Raw genomic sequence first — 17,596 nt, 5'->3', positions numbered from 1 at the left:
CCCCTAGTTCTTCTAGAAAATTGATTTAAGAATATTAAAGACAGGTTAAGCACCTTTCACTTGCTGGTGTCATCATTAAATAAACTTGAGAAATTGTTCCCTTAATTCTAACAGTGGGGATTTGTCTATAAGTTAATCAATTTAAAATATAAACAGTTTCCCTGACTCTAGGTGAGGTATTTTGTTCTTATGGCATCTCTAAATTTTAGCATGTTCCTTTTTTAGATTACGCATCTGGTACTGGTTGTTGCCTCTCTAGTGCTTGAGGAAAAGCACTTGTTAGCTCTTGAGGAAAAGTCAGATCGCTTCCCTTAGCATCATGCTCTCCAGGTCCTTCCTTACTGTCACAAAGGGTAAAATCTTCTTCCTTATTATGGCCAAGTAGTATTCTGTGTAAATGTCCCATCAGAGAAAGACAAATACCATATGATTCCATTCATATGTGGAATCCAGTGAACAAACTAACAAGGAAAAACGGGGACAGACTCAGGTGGAGAGCAGGATGAGAGCTTGCGGGGGCAGGGAGAGTGAGCAGAAAGGGAAAAGCACTTGTGGACAGAGACTGCAGTACGGTGATTACTGGGGAAAAGGGAATGTAAGGGGATCAAATGGCAATGGAAAAAGACAATAAAGATTAAATAAAAAATAAAACTTCAGTCAAAAAAAGTCAGCTTGCAATGACATGTAATGTGACAAGAGCCAATCTCACATTTTAAAAAAAGAAAAGTTTGGGTATACTATTGACACTCTTAAATCTCTATGCCCAAGTGGTGGTTGTAAGCACCCTTATATGCATACAGAGAGGGATGGACAGTCGGAAAATAAATGTGCCCCAACATACCTCTTCATCATGAAATTATGAGACCTAAGATGCTTGAAGGCCCAGACTCCACTGCCCTCACTAGTTTGCCTCTTATTGTTGCAGATGGCTTAGAAGTCTTAGCATCTGTACGTGTAATTTCCTTAGAGTAAATGCAGTTGGCTTTTTTCTTTGTGTAATTCTTACGTCTTTTGCATATGTATATTCTTCCTCCTGTTAACTTAAAAGAATAGGAACTGCACTAACTGTGCTTTATGAGTCTTTCTATGTTATCTAGATGTACATTTGATGTTAATTGACTGGTGAGAATATAAGGATGAAGAGAAAGGTATGTGTACCAGAGAGCATTTGTGATGGTGAGGAAGATATTTAGAAATAACACATAAATTAAAATAAGCCACAACTAAAATTGGATAATAAGAAAGTATAAAAAGATATTAGTGAAGAGTGTAAAGTGTATAGAGATGAGTATATAGATACGAAAGTATATAGATATGAGAGTGGGAGTGAGGAGTAGAAAAATAACTGCATTTAAAAAGAAGGAGCCAACACATTTTTTATGATTCACTCAAAAAAGGGAGCCATTTGAATATGCATCCAAATGCATAATCAAATAGTCAAAATAAACTAGTATGTGAAACATGTAAGAAAAAAATGTCTCATGCAGCACTTGGGCGATTGAAAATTTTAAGCAAAACTGTATACATAACATGTTAGATTTTACACTAGGGAAAGAGATTATTGCTTATGTAAATAACAAAGTGGGTTTAACATATTTAACCCAGATTCAGAGGGTCACTTCTAAATGTGAAAAATTATAGGATAAAAAAGGGAAATATGGTTTTAAAACTACAAGTCTGTTGGAATCATTTTTTATGAAAACTTTATTCAAAGCATAACATTTTGCTTGAAAATCACCATGGCATTCATTTGTATTGTATTGTTTAAGGGCCAATATAATTCTTGAGGAAATTTATAACTTTGCTATTTAAATGCATATAGCACATATGAACTACTTGCTCTCTTCAACTCTGTGTTGCACCTGTATCGAGAAACATGCCATTTTGATGAATGTGTCCTACACATGAAGAAATTAAATGAAGCCATTTACAGTGCCAGCGGTGCAAGTGAGCACTTGTGGGTAAAAAAGTGTAACAAGCATATGAATCAGCCAGTGTGCTGCAAGAAGTACACTGGGCCCTGCAAGAATTGTTAAAGCATGCAGTTCCTTGCTATTTAGTAAGGGGCACTGGCCTCTTTTCCCGTGGATTGTCAAATAAAAAAATATGACAACAGTCAACACAACAATAGCCGTCCAGTATGAATGAATCAAAATTATTTTTGTCAGATTGGCAAAAAATATATATTTTTAGCATGCTGCAGAATTTTAGTAATTAGTTTATGTGTGCCATGATAGGCAAAAGGTTGAAACTCACTGCTATAAATGTTAACCAGAAGGAGCAAAATACTGAATCCTTTACATGGAACTTGGAAAGGAAGACTCTGTGAACTTGAATACAAAGCACATATGACTTCCAACTTCAAAATGGTGAGCTAAGGGTGTTGCTGCTCTTCTCTCAAAGATTAACATTAGAAAAATAAGAATATGGAGAAATAGAAACACTGATTTATAAGTTGACAACTAGAAGACATACATAACTTAAAGTTGAAGAACATTAAAAGAAAAATGGTCAAATGACTCAGAACAGAGAAAGTGAAAACCAGGTGCCTGCCCATGGGACAGCAATGGAGAGCTAGTCTCACTCATGCAGAATTTCACAGAGGCTTTTGAACGGGACGTACTAATTACTGCAGAAGGAGAGGGTGGAAATGAGTACACTGAAAGTATCTGCCAGGAGGAGTTACACCCTCAGCTCTGCCTCCACCCTGGTCCCCACACAAACCCTGCGGAGACATAGGAATATTCTCTGGAGCAACTCTGGATTGGACATGAAGACAGAGAACAGCACTGGAGTGAAAAAAGGATTTAAAATAGGAAGATTAAGTGAAAGTGGTTATACCAAATGATGAGGACACCAGTTCCTAACCTCCTCTAGTTCCAGAAAAACTGAACTTCCCCTAAGGGGGGAAAAAACTTTCATATACTCCTAATTTGGAGCCTCCACCCTACTCCCCCAGAAAAAAAGCCAGTGGCCGACCATCTGATGGGTCCACATTTAATTACGTAAATCTCAGGCATTATTTGCAATGATTAATGCTATGCTGTGGATTGGTGTTAAACTGTCCCTGAAACCTCATGGCTTAATGCAATAGAGGTCGTCTCCTTCATATGAAGTCCAATACAATCAGTGATCCTCCTCTGTCTTGCAGCCATGCCATCTAGAGCATGAGCCTCCACAGTCCTTATGGTAGAGAGTAGGATGGAAGAGCCTGGCACACTTAGCTGTCTCATCCCAGAAGTGACCCGTGTCATTTGCAGTCAAAGTGTAGTGTTCGTAACTTCGCCTGGGGGATGTGGGAGAGCACGTGGAACATTGTGTGGTCACTAACTCTCTACAACAATGTGCCAAGTTGTGTCCAGGTTCTCGTGAGACTCTTCCCTTCCTTCTCACGTACCAGCCATGGGGTTGGTCATCTATTTCATCGAATAGTTATGACTCACTTCAAGTTTAAAAGCTAATACCTGTTGCCTGCCTGTTCCGTACATGTGGTGCAGTCTCCAGTCTCAGGATTATTCTAACATTTAAACTCCTAGTTCACATTGGCTTTGAAATAATGTTTAGAAGATCATTTCCTCATAGTGTTTATACTGGTAGGTGTAAATCAGCGACCAGCTAATCAAAAGACTGTGTGAGCAATTGATTCATATAATTAACAGTATCTAGTATTCTTGTTGTAAATATTTAATTTCAGATATTTCTCCCAAGTCTAGAAAACTGTTCTCTTTTCCTTTTTAACTAAAATAATCGTTGAGAACTTTTTTCTTTATTATAATGGCAACATGTGAGGATCTCTGATATGCTTCACAGATAAATAACTGCAAATTCACCTATTTCTTGGTATTACCTTGCGGCTTATTCTTGATATTCATTGAAGCAGTTTTGCAAATGAATATTAATATGAAATGCTGTATGAGAAAGTTTCATAGAATATCAGTTGATAGCACTTGTCCTGGAAGAGTTTTTATTTCTGAGTCTGTCTTGCAAATGAGTCTCATATGCTTTGTAAAGGGAAAGCATTCTTCTGATTTAAAAAGTTATATTTATCCTAGAAGTACTATTGTATGTGTTCTTATCTGATTCTGTAAGTCTACCACTTGAACTGCTCATACCAGTGGTACAACTGAATTTTAGTAGCTGGGCTCCGAGAGTATTGATAAACTGTTTATAACGTTTGGTTGCCTAATGTGTTCTTTCCCAGAGCACCCGAGTGGCCTTGGACCATCTGGAGTCAGTGCCCGAGAAACTGAGCCTGCTAGAAGACTTCAAAGGCTTCCGAGTGAGAAAGAGTTGGCTTGTCTCTTTCAGTATCTTCATCTTAGTGAGAACACTTGGCATCTTCCTGATGTGCAAAGAAAATTGTAGGGGAGAAGGGAAGACCAAAAAACATTGGGGACTTCTAACATTCCATGTTGTCAGAGTTTATTGACATCTGTGATGTCAGGATGGAAAATAATGGAACTTACATGTTAGCACGATATAGGAAAATAGAGGCTTTTATTCTACTGCTAGGAGGTCATTTGGCCTTCTAAAGCTTTAACTATGGTTTAGAAATACCTAAGAATTAAAAGAGGTTGTACAATGTATCGATAAACTTATTTGATAAACAATTTCAATTTCTGAATTATCTTCCTTTAATTACAAATTTCCAGAGTATTGTTTGCTTTAGAGAGATGACAGTGCACAGGCTATCTCTATACTGATGTGTAAATTGAAATCCACTCAGAGTGTTAGATTTTATATCCCATGCCAATGATTGATAGAACTCAAACCACAAAGCATTTCATTAAAAATCCAATTAATATATGTGTGGCTTTACCTTGTATAATATTTCAAAGCTCCTCACAGAGAGAAAAAGATGCAAAGCAAACAACCCTGCCACCCAGTTCTGTCAGACCAGGTCCAGGCCAAGAGCATCCTCACATACCCGCTTAGGGATGCATGCACAGTGGACAATGTTAGTGATTTCTCATTTCTTCACCCTGTATGGCTGAAGTTAACAATGGTGAAAATTCACTTGAAAAGCTTTTAACCTCTTGTTTCACACTGTCTTTAAAATATAACTCATGTTATATTCTGTTTAAATGTAGTATATTATTTGAGGATATATGAATAGGAAATACAGTTCGATTGTGCCCTATTGTTTTATTGCAGGCACTGGTGTGATGAGCCTCCCCACATCCGTACTGTCCCACCTTTCACAAAGCGTGTTTTGGTATTTCATTCACTAAACACTTTTGGGTGGCATCAAGGGTTGAGATGACACATCCAGAAATCTAGACTGTCACAAAGACGACAAAAGCAAGTGCTTAAAGTTTTGGTTCTTTTTCATGATTTGATTATATATTTGCAGTCTAAGACCCTACCCAAGTTTTATGAAACCAGCGTCCGAGAAGATGTGGTTTTGACCCACCCTTATTACCCGATGTGGACAGCAGGCAATGTGTTACACCCATATCCTTTCTACCTTTTTCTTTGCAGCGACCACAAGTCATCTACATGAAGGAAGGGCAGACAAGAGAGGGCACTGGAAACAGGTGGCATGTGTCACTGATGCCTGTGACAGATGCCTGTGTTACGCCAGCATAAAAATATAAAGTTTAATCTTTAGTGACAGTTCACTTTTTCCCCAGCGGTCCACGTAGAACAGAATATTCATAAGTACAATTTAAAAGTTCTGTTTTCTACTATTACCAAAAGGTTTTTTAATTATTTTTATCATATAGGCTAGTGAATATACACAAGTCTAGATTATATATACATATACTAACATCTGAAGATGCCTATATAGTGAAATTTTGGGGAGGAATATTTTTCAAAGTTCATAATTGTACTTTCCAATATTGCTGATAAAAATTGAAACCTTTCACTGTAAAATGGAAAGGAATTTGTTAGCAAGTATTATGCACTGCTACATGGCAGGCACTGAGTACGCAACGTCACATTACATTTTTTGAGGGTCTCCCTGTCCCCCATCTTACACCTGAGGGCACTGAAGCTTGGACTGTGTAAATTAGTTGGAACTGGGATGTAATTCTTGGTATTAACAGCAAAGCCCTTCCACTTTGCCCTGTTGCCTCTAGCTTGAAGCCCAGTCTATATGTATTGTAAAGCCATCTATGTGGTTAAAAAGAGCTTGTTTAATAAATTTAATTAGAACTAGATGTAGCCTTAAATAAAGACACATAAGACCTTCAGATCATTAGATGTAGATTGTTGTAGATTATAATTTTCAAACTTCTAAAACTTTCTAAACATCAGCGTGCTGTGAACAAGAGTCCAAAGAAGTAGGTTCTAATCTGCGCTCGCGTGCCAGACAAAATCACTTACATCTCAGTGGATATTCTTCATCCATAAGATGAGGAGCTTGAGTAACTTGATCTGTATGCTCCTACTTCATGCCGGAGTCACTAGCAGTTATCTCATATAACACTGTAGTCTATGACTCTGAGTGTGAATACGAACCACATCCTGTTTCTATAGTCTTGACTTGATTGTTCTTTAAATGTGTCATACTCTCTCATTTTTTTAAGCCCATTTCAAAAGAAGTGGTTCAGCTCTACAATCCCACGTTTCAATGTCCACCACAAATTGCCTAGCCTTGGACAGCTCATTCTTTGCTTCCCAGGCATCATAGCTTTTCTTACAGAAAAAAATGAGAACTTTGGAATTTTAATATTTCTAGTTTGGTACTATTTGGGGAACTAAATGCCATGGATGATTTTTCTTACACGTGAAAATCAGTTGCCCTCACTCTAATTTTCTAATTTCTCTCTAATTCATAATGTTAATGTCTAAATAAATGGCTGTAGTGACTGCTGTGTTTTATCCTGTTGTCCCAAAATGAAGGAAAGGAAGGAAGGAAGGGAGGGAGGGAGGCCCACCAGCCCTGGGAATTTTTGCTTTTAAAATTCTTCATTACCAGAATATTTTATGCTTTTAAGGTCAGATGAGATATCCTAAAATTTAAAAAAAGCCTATGTGCTATGATATTTAAAGAGTAAAATGTTGTTTAAGAATTAGTGAAGAAAAAGGGCTCTAGTTTTAAAGGTAACCTTTTTTATGCCAAGTACGAGGACAGTACACACACCCAAAGGTGGCATGATGTCATTAATGACCATCTTCAGACAATTTACTTGAAATGTTTTCCGCTTAACTAAAGGGTGTCGATCATTTCAGATTATCAAGGGACTAGTTGTAAAAAGAGTGCAAATAACCAATGTGGGCCCGTTTTATTTTCATGGTATCATCCAAAGTGACCATTTCCTTTTTATCCTTTTAGGGACAAATGATTCCCCTAAGTATCTCTCTAAACTTCTGTAATTATTTATTTTGTACATACCAATACTTTCTCATTCTAACTTCATGTACTGAGCTTTCTTTCATCTAGCAGCTCAGACACTTTGTTGTTTTTCCAGGATTCCCACAGTTTATCCGAGAGAATTGGTGGGAGATACTCCAAATACAGAGGTCACAGAGAGTCTCTTCAGCAGCACCGAGATGACCCCAAGTACAGAATCAGAAGCTCCAAAGTAAGGTCCATTACATACACTTCAGCCTTTGGGCACTATTCATGTTTATGGCTGCGACCTTTCAGCAGCTCTTTCAGGTTTCGTGCAAGAGTACCTGTAAAGGAAAAGATTCTATTTGATGCATAAAATAGATTTTCCATTTTGTGGGAGTAGAGAACCGAAAGACAGTGCTTTCAATTTTTACATGGGAACTAATCTTTACTTTTATGCTATTGTTGCCTGATATGTCATTTGTCCGTGGGAATTTATGTTGCTTAAGAAATCCCAGACCCAGAAACCCTTAGCCTCCTGGTTGGTTAAAGGCTAAGTGTGGATGGTTGCTGTCATTCGTGCAGAAGTGCAGCTGCTCTCAATGCTGAAGTCCCTGGTAAGTAAAGTAGGTGTAGTACTTTGTAAACTACGATCTTGGCATTTACAGTCATTTGCCAGTCTTTTCCTGAGGATACGGACTCCATACTTCTACTCAAGCTGCTGGTTCATTAGGGCGGAACCAGCATATAGGACTGGAAAGATTTGACCATGTTGACAAAAAGTCCACCATTCCCTAGGTTCTCCTCAAGACCCGCCTGGGCTGTGGGTGATTTTAGAACCATTTGACTCTCAACAGTGATTAGCAAGAGCAGGGTTTCTCGTCCTTGGCATGATTAACATTTGAGTCAGAGAACTCTGTTGCAGAGGCTGTCCCATGCATTGCAGGATATGTAGCAGCAGCCCCAGAGGGCACTCACTAGATGCCAATGACATCCCCCACCCCAAGCTGCAGCATCAAAAACTGTCTCCAGACCCTGCCACATGGCCCCTGTGGCAGGGCGACACTGACCCCCATTGAGAACACTGACCTGGAGGGAATCCATCTACATTTGAATGTACGCTTCAAGTCAATTTAGGGGGAAAAAAAGCTAAAGGCTCTTTGGCCTTTTGTATATTCTTACAGACTTAAGTATGTATGAATACTCATTACACTGTATATGTTTACTTATTATAGCCAAAAGTAATTACTTCTAAGAAGCTTCTGTCTCCTCTGAATGTAATATGATAGAATACACAGTAGACACAAAAACAGTGCTCCTTTCTATATTCCTCCCTAGTGTGCTTAAAATGAGCACTCCGTTACTCAGTCCCCCCAAGACTTAACACTGTTATGCCGTATTACTGATGCCCTTATTGTGAAGAGGGAATCCTATGACTTTCTACCGTTTTACTTTTGTGTTTTTATGGATTGGCATTATGGACTATAGTGGGGACCTTGTTATTTTTTACAGCAAATTTTAAGTTTGCTAAATCATTTTCCAGGATTCCCATTAGGCTCCCATATCCTCAAGCATCTCTCCACCATTTATTTACAATGTGCTGCTGACCATAAACAGAAATACAAGGTGTAGACATCAATAGCTAATGATAACTACTCATTATTGGGCCAATCACATGAAATTACTCTTCTCGTAGGTGTCGCATGCTTTATATGCATTATTTCATTTAATCTTCGTTGCCACCCTGTTAGGTTGGCATCTTTTTTTTTTTTGTCTTTTACCATTTTACCATTGAAGAAAGCAAGGTTTTAAAGCAATCCAATGGCTGAATCAGTTAAAACCTGATTACTAGCTTCAGTAATCTATGCCCTTAACTAGCAGGTTATTATTATATAAATTTGGACTTTTATACATCTCAATTTTTCTAGCAGTCACCAAGTATAGAACTGTGTTTTTAATATGTAAAAGTCAGTTGTCTCCACAAATTTATAAATACAATACATTCTTCTTAATTCAACAAAAGTTGAGATGCAAATATAACATTTTAAAAGTTATTTCTTTTTTAAAGTGTTTTATTTGCATTTAAAAATTATTTCTTGCTATCCGGTGAAATCAGTGCTATCTAGCTGCACCCAAATTGATATGAATCAGTGCAATTTGAATAACAGCATATGAATGTTTAACATGTTCAGCAAGTAATCTCATTGGAGTTCTCTTTTAAATTAAATTTGCAGCTAAAGAGGAAATCAGGCCTGGTTCGTAAGTGAGGCCAACACTTAGCAAAATGAGAAATATGTTTTGCAGATAGGTGGTGCAAGTATAAAAAAGGGCCACATTAATATGATGACATTGTTCCACATTAGTACTACTTAAACATTGTAAAACATTGATTCTTTTTCAGTGATGAATATGTAGACTTTCACCATATGGAACACATGTCTGGCCTGAAATAGTACAGCAATCTAACAAAACTTACGCAAATACCACATTTTTTGTAGTCATTAGAGAAGGAAATGTGGGAGGACATTTTTGCCCATCGTAGATACCAATGATCATTCACTTAGATGCTTTTTATGAAAATAATTTATTTAAAAAGACTGAGAGGAGAGGCAGCTTCAAAGGAAGCATGAGCTCAAATGGGCAGAGAGAACGTTGTTAATCATTTCTGGGCTTCTGGATAATCAGGAGAGCTACTTCTGGTTAATCACTGACATCCTGCAGAAAATGCTTCAAATGAGAGGCACTGGGACTCTTTCTATCAAGAGAGAACATGCCCCGCTTTTATAAGACACTATTTCAGCAGCTATTAACTTCCCACATGTTTTGCAAGGACAGAGTTCAAAGAAAAGGCACGTTGCAAGGGCTGACTTTATTGCTTCAACTGAAAAGTGGTTCTAGGAAATCAGTTACAGAAGGGTTTAGTTTAAATCAACGAACATGTATTGTGCAACTACCAAATTGCAAAGCACTGCGCCACCTGTTAGAGATGGGCATGTGGTATGTGTAAAGATGCAGAAAGTATTGTCTTCTGGGAGGGAATAGTTATCAATTTGTCTTAATCCTTATGGATTAGAGCAGGAGTCAGCAAACTGTCATCCATGGGCCAAATCTTGCCTGCCACCTGCTTTTGTAAATAAAGTTTTATTAAAACACAGCCACACTCATTTGTTCTCATAATGTATATGGCTGCCTTCACACTCAACAGTAGACTTGAGTAGCTGCAAGAGAAACTGTATGGTCCAAAAAGTCTAATATATTTATTCTCTGGCTCTCTAGAAAAAAGTTTGCCACCCCCTTGTCCAGAGAAAGGAGAAATTACCAATCTAGCCTTTCTTCTTTTGCACATATAGAAATTATTCCTTTTTCCTTATTTACCAATCAAATAAAATACTGCTTAAGCTCTTTGGAAAATCATAACACTTATCCATTCATTTGACAAATATTCATTGAATGTCAGCTATGTGCCAGGAACTTACTAGATGCATGGGGCTCACATCATTAAACTAAATAGACAAAAATCCCCACCTTCTTGGAGCTTCCATTCTAATTGTAGAATATTCATGTTTGTTGTTGTTGTTGTTTAAATATAACATTCAACTGAGTTTCCACTGTATACAGGCACTCCGCCAGGGCTAAAGAGAATGGCATAATAGGAAAAATCATGACCAAAGCCTCAGGAATTCAAAGCCTCCCCACAAATAACTGTCATGCAAAGGAGAAAGGGATAAATGCTATTGCAGAGACCTCGACCGACCGCAGTGGGAGTTCAAAGAAAAGAAAGGAGCTCCAAAGTCTTTTTTAAAAACAGTTTGTGATGACAAGGTACAGGGAAATATTTTATCCCCATCTCTTTGGAAGAGAGTGGCCATTAGCATTACAGCTGTACAACCCTGACTGTATTACTGTTGACAGACAAATAACTCTCGGAATAGGAGAACCATGTTGGGAACTGGCTTCTCACGTTGCTGCCGATGTAGGAAGGCAGTGAGATGTCCACTCTGACCACACTGCTGGTGGAGGGAGGGGTTAGCAGGAAGTCAGGTTCTCTTGCAACCCACGCGAGAGCTGTGTCCTTCGATTTGCTCTCATGGAAATGAGCAGAACAGAAATTATCAGATTTCTAGAAACCTATTGGGCTTCTCAGCAGGACCAAGGTCCACAATAGCTGAGAGCATCATATAATACTGTTCTTTCTTTTTTAAGATCTTATTTATTTATTTTTAGAGAGAGACAAAAGGAAGGAGAAAGAGAGGGAGAAAAACATCAATGTGTGAGAGAAACATCGATTGGCTGCCTGTCGCATAGCCCCAGTCAGGGACCTGGCCCACAACCCAGGCATATACTCTGACCGGGAATCGAACCAGCAACCTTTCCCTTTGCTGGACGATGCCCAACCCACTGAGTTACACCAGTCAGGTCAGTGTAATGTAATGTTGTTCTAAGCTGACTGAGTAACTGGACAAAGTCTAATCTAAAAGTTTATATTTAGGATTTAATTTAAAGCCGAGCCTGACACATTGTGTCTGTCTTTGTGTCCACAGCAGAAGCATGTCATGGCCTCCCTTTCGTCAGGCCCAACCAAGTCTCTGTGGAACAGTTTCCCTTGCTGTCCCAGCTGTTTCCAAAGTCAGCCCATAGTGTGGCATCACTAATCTGAATTCACGGAGGAGATGGTTTTGTTTAAGAAATCCCCATTTGCTACCTGCATGTTGTGCTCGCTACCCATACGAAATATATGGTCTTAATTAGCAGGGGGTTTTAGTAAAATCACAGAAGGCATGTTTTGTTCCCATCCTTCCTCCTCCTGAAGGGAAACTCATGATTTTCAATTTTTAGTTGAAGAGTTGGTACGTAAGTTCTTTTTAAAGAAGCAGATGTTTTATAGGACGAGATGAGGCGGGCGAGGAAGTGTTGATAATGTCTTTCAGCAGCAGTTTATGAAAGCGCAGTTTGCCAAAGCCCTTTGTCATGTTTGTTCAGCGCAAGCATGTGTCTGGTATTAAGTACGCTTTGCTCCTGGGAGCTGTTTCGCCCTCTTTGAGGCTCTTCCTGAGTTGTTTATACTTTGCTCAGAGCAATTAATGGCCGTTACACTTTCTCTCTCAGGTCAACTACTTCTGTACATACCTTAAATCTTGACAATAGTAACTTCTAACGCATGGTGTACATAACTCCTGATGCAGGTCAAGATTGTAGGTGCTTTTTATTTAATAACTATTAAAATACGTCACTAGCGTGTTATTCAGGTAACTTTACAAACATTGCTTGGGAATAACAGTGGCAACATGGTGGGATTTGAGGGAGAGTTAACCGCACAACACCCAGATTACCTCATTTATAACCACCTCTCTCCTTGCTGCGATAAGAAATCGTATGTCAACTGCTGTGCAAATATAGCTGTATGCTTCCCCCAGCCTCAGCCAATTTGCCATTCTTTAAGCCTCTCACCTAGAGACTTAGGGTGCAAAGCTATTCTGTAAGTTAACTTAAAGGAAATAGTAAGTATGACTACAGATGAGTGCTGAAATTGGGAAATGCTGTTCTATAAGATGGTACGGCTTTTGAGGGCAGAGAGTGTCTGGCTAGTCTTTGACTCCAGAATACGCAGAAAACACACACCTGATAATTGGTGATTAAACATTCTTTTCCAGCTTTAGGCTTTCTGAAATTCTAACAAAAATTTCACACATATGAAACCTGGTAGGCAATGAAATCATGCTAAAATCTGAAGAGATTTTTATTCTTTTGAAGTGACCAAGGCTGACTTGCCAGCCATAATATTTAGCGGGTTGATTTCATTTTGCTCTTTAAAAGTTAAACAAAAGGTTGCCAGATGAGTGGGATTTTCCTTTATTGTAAAATTTGAAAATAGCAATGGATCAAAAGTGCTTATTTGGGAAATCAGTATGGGTTCTTAGATGAGTGCATTAATTTTTTAACCTCCCTGAGCCCCGCCCTACCAAACCCAGGTCCCTTAACAAGCCACCTGCTTTCACTCTGTCCATTAGTTTACTCAAAAGCATTAAGAAAGGATTCTGAAGAAATTCATCTATAAAGATACCATGTTTAATAATCTCAAGTTCAAAATCCTAGATACTAAAGGCACAAGAAATACCAAGTAAATGTCTTCCTAGTTTATGTTCATGTGATAACATATTCATGTAAACAATCAATGTTTCCTTTAAAATTGTGACTTTAAGAGAATAAGCACCAAGTCCAATGCAGCACCGTCGTTAAAACATATTTGGACCTTTGCCTTTGTCAGGTCAGTGGCACATTCTTCTGAGCATCCTTGTTGATGGCAAATTTGTACCCACTCTGAGTAGATATGGTTTCTGAGTGTGGATTAAAGCCATGCAGAGCTGTGTCTGAAGTAGACTTAAAAAAATAAAAATAAATTAAAAAATAACTGAGTAGGATCCTTTTCATTAGTGAGTTGCTAGGATTATTAAATTTTATATTAGAAGATATTAACCAGATAAAGGTAAATTTATCCAATGGCCTGATCTAGCACAGTATGTTCATGAGTCTGTTTGTGAATGAGTGTGGCTTTGGGTTTATAGTATCATGGTATGCATTTGGATTTCTTGTGGTAAAGGTAGTTTGCATAGTTAGAAGTACTGGTGGTTTAGTGGTTCTGCTCAGATAGGTTGGAATCATAAAATGTTAGTGCCGAGAAGACTTAGAGAGGACCTGGTCCAGCATCCTGATTTCTTTACATGCGGAGACAGAGAAGGTGAGAGTGGAAGTCTTCTATTTCCCGGCTTTCACTGCAGCAAACTTTCATTTCTGTACTTTGGTCAAGAAAAATGAACATCTGTGAATCTGACCATTTTGAGTTCCTCAGTGCCAATAGCCCTGGGCCAAACTGTGGGCTATAGGATGGGTAGATGAGAACAAACAGACAGTGAAAGCCTCGCTCGCCCTCATGGAGGTTAGAAGCTAAAATGGCAGCCATGCACGTGCAGATAGGGAGGGCAGGCTCGGAGTAAACCGTCTGCCCAGATTTATCTTTCAAACAGGAATAAAATTTACTGAGGAGGAGGGTAAGCTTTTTCAAGCACTGATGGGGAACTGGGAATAAAGAATGGGGAAGAGATGGAGGGACAGTATCTTGTTAGTGTGGAGACAAATTCTGGAAAACATTTCTGCCACAGACTCAGAAACACATAAATGTTTTTTCCTTCTCTCCAGGGGAAGGGTTGGATAAATTGAATTTTCTTAAAAAATTAAATGTATCATTTGTCTTATAAACTTTGAACTTATAATATTCCTGAGAGAAAAGTCCTTGGTGGGCGTCATTAAATATTAATCATTAGAGATCAGTTTAGCAAAGACATTTTAGTCAGGTTGGAACAGCTTTTAAGAAACCAATTACAATGTGGGTTATGAAAGAGAAGTGGAAGAAACCCAGGGAAAATATTAGAAAATGCAAGTCCCTTCACCCAGTGGAATTTTTGCAGAGAACTCTGGCTAACTAGCTTGTTGAGACTTAAGACAGCAATAAAAATAGGTCCTTGTACTAAGGATATAAGAATTGGTAAAAAGCAAAAGCTAGGATTGCTAAAATTGCAAAAAATCTTCATTTTTAAGAAATACTTTCTTTTTAATATTTAAGTATTTGATTAAAGGGTAGGTAAGAACTACAAAAAAACCCACTTTATGATCACCTTACAAAATTTACTTTTATAGAAATTCCACAAATTGAACAACATTTTATAATTGGAAGACATGAAGGTATTTTTTTTCACCTTCCAGTATATTGATTGTTCAAAGAATTGTGAAATATTTTTCTTTTAGAGTATCCATTTAGGTTTCATTTCATTAGTTGCATTTCAGGGTAATATGTTGGATTCTGGCAGTCTTTTTAAGACTGATAAAATGTTGGAACTTAAAGATATATCAGAGGTAAGCCTCATTTTGTATATGTGAAAAAAAATGTGACTGGTGGAATAAGTCAACGATTTTAAGGGGAAGACACAACAGTTGTAAATTTTATGTACCTATGAATAGAATGTCAAAATATATGTAGCAAACAATGATAGAACTATAAGGAAAAAATAAATAAATTCATAATTACAGCTAGAGATGTCAGCATTCCTCTTTCAGTACATAATAGAACAATGGGAGGAAATCACTGACGCTATAGAAGACTTGACCAACACTATCGGCCAACTCGACCTGACGTTTGTAGAACACTCCACCCAAAAACAGCCGATCACACACACTCAAGTGCACGTCAAACATTCTCCAAAACAGACTACATCTGGGCGATAAAACAAATCTCAATAAGTTTATGACGATGGAAATTATACAAAGTATGTTGTCTAACCACGATGGAATGAGACTAGAAATCAATAACAGAAAGATATCTGGAAAATTCTCAAATATTTAGAAACTGAATAACATACTTCTAAATAACCCATGGGTGGGTCAAAGCAGAACCCAAAAAGAAAAATTAGAAAATATTTTAACTATATGAAAATAAAAGTGCTGTTTATTAAAACTTATGAGATTCAGATAAAGAGTACTCAGAGGGAAATTTATTACATTAAATTATATATTACAAAAGAAGAAATTCTCATATAGATAATATAAGTTTCCACCTTAAGACACTAGAAAGTTGCCCTGACTGGTGTGGCTCAGTGGATTGAGTACCAGCCTGCAAACCAAAGGGTCGCTGGTTCAATTCCCAGTCTAGGGCACATGCCTGGGTTGCAGGTGGAATCCCTGGTAGGGGGTATATGAGAGGCAACCACACACTGCTGTTTCTCTCCCTCTCTTTCTACCCCCTCACCTGTGTCTAAAAATAAATAAATAAAATCTTTAAAAACAAAAAAAGATACCAGAAAGTTAAGAGCAAATCAAGCCTAAATTAGGTAAAAAGAAGAAAATATTAAAGAGCAGAGATTAATGAAATAGAAACTATAAAAAGAGGGAAATAAATCAAAACTGGAATTTTTGAAAAGATTGATAATATTAAAAGCCTCTATCCAGATTAGGAAAAAAGAGAGAGAAGATACAAATTTTCAATAAAGGGATGAAAAGGCATTACTAGAATTTCTACAGACATTAATGGGATAATTAGGAAATACATATAAACAGCTCTGCCAATAAAGTTAATAACTTAGATGAGACAGATGCAAAGAAACAGCCTAACAATGTGCCACCCAATAGCTCTACTTCCAGGAACATGTGCTGAGATAACAAATTTAATATATGGACAAAGCTTCATGCCCCAGTATGTTTATTAAGTGATTATGTATAATAGAAAAGTGAAATCAACCTTAAGTTTCCAACAATAGGAGATTAGTAAAATAAAACTATGGTTAACTATAATGGTGATAATGATAACAGAAAATTTCCATATATAATGTTATACCAAAAAAGAAAAAAAAATTGTCAACAAATGGTGATCTCAATTTATAAAGTTATTTATGAGAACTAGAAAAAATTTACCTTTAACCTAGGCTATAATAGGTTTATTTCTAATTTGCTGTATTATTTACTCTCTTCTCAATTTTCTGTGTATTTTCCAAATTTGCTAAAAATGAAATATCAGTGCCATATTTCAACTGTCATATGCCAAGAAACTGTTTTTTTTTATATATTCCACTTTTTAAAAGATTTTATTTATTTATTTTTAGAGAGGGAAGGCAGGGAGAAAGAGAGAGAGAGAGAGAGAGAAACATCAATGTGCGGTTGCTGGGGGCCATGGCCTGCAGCCCAGGCATGTGCCCTGACTAGGAATCGAACCTGTGATGCTTTGTTTTGCAGCCCACACTCAATCCACTGAGCTATGCCAGCCAGGGCCAAGAAACTGGTTTTATAATTAAAACTATAAATTAATTCTTTTTCTGTGAACAGGAAAGTTGTAACTTGTGCTTGCATTCCAGTTGATTTTGCTTTAGAAATTTAAAACCATGCCTTTTGAGTAGGGTTCTACATCTTTGTGTAGTGTCCCCTTCCTCGGCCAGTGTGCTGTGAGGCTGTCTTTGCCCCGTCTGCTTCCTGCAGCCCCCACCTGCGTGTCTCACTGCCTTTCCCAGCCTGCATGTCAGTGGGCAAAATGTGAGTGTGTTTGTGTCCCCTTAAGTTTTCCTTTCTCTTATTGTCTCATAATCGCTAAAGCAGCTTTTACCAGGAACCCCATTCCTTATGCTTTTCTCTTTCATGCTTCATATAAAAGCCACGATTAAATGGAGATTGAGAGCACTGGTTAATAAAGTAACTCTCTTTTCATTTGTGCATCTTCCAGCTCTGCCCAGGCCGTTGGAACTCCACATCCGAACTGTGAGAGCCAGGCCCACTGCC

General features: G+C 37.8%; 1 protein-coding gene across 4 annotated transcripts in view; it reads left to right on the top strand.

Moving 5' to 3' along the window:
* The window catches only part of CEP128 (centrosomal protein 128), a 349,655-nt gene that overhangs the window by 320,141 nt on the left and 11,918 nt on the right, over positions 1-17,596 (top strand). For all 4 annotated transcript variants that reach the window (XM_045823801.1, XM_045823799.1, XM_045823798.1 and 1 more), the window contains 2 exons: positions 4,202-4,279; positions 7,419-7,532. In XM_045823801.1, the coding sequence (XP_045679757.1) occupies positions 4,202-4,279; positions 7,419-7,532 (192 nt within the window). The remainder of the gene's footprint in view (positions 1-4,201; positions 4,280-7,418; positions 7,533-17,596) is intronic.

Source organism: Phyllostomus hastatus, unplaced genomic scaffold (genome assembly GCF_019186645.2).
Source record: "Phyllostomus hastatus isolate PE091 unplaced genomic scaffold, TTU_PhHast_1.1 phas_scaffold_501, whole genome shotgun sequence".
Classification (NCBI taxonomy): domain Eukaryota; kingdom Metazoa; phylum Chordata; class Mammalia; order Chiroptera; family Phyllostomidae; genus Phyllostomus; species Phyllostomus hastatus.
This window is presented reverse-complemented; position numbering and strand designations above follow the sequence as displayed.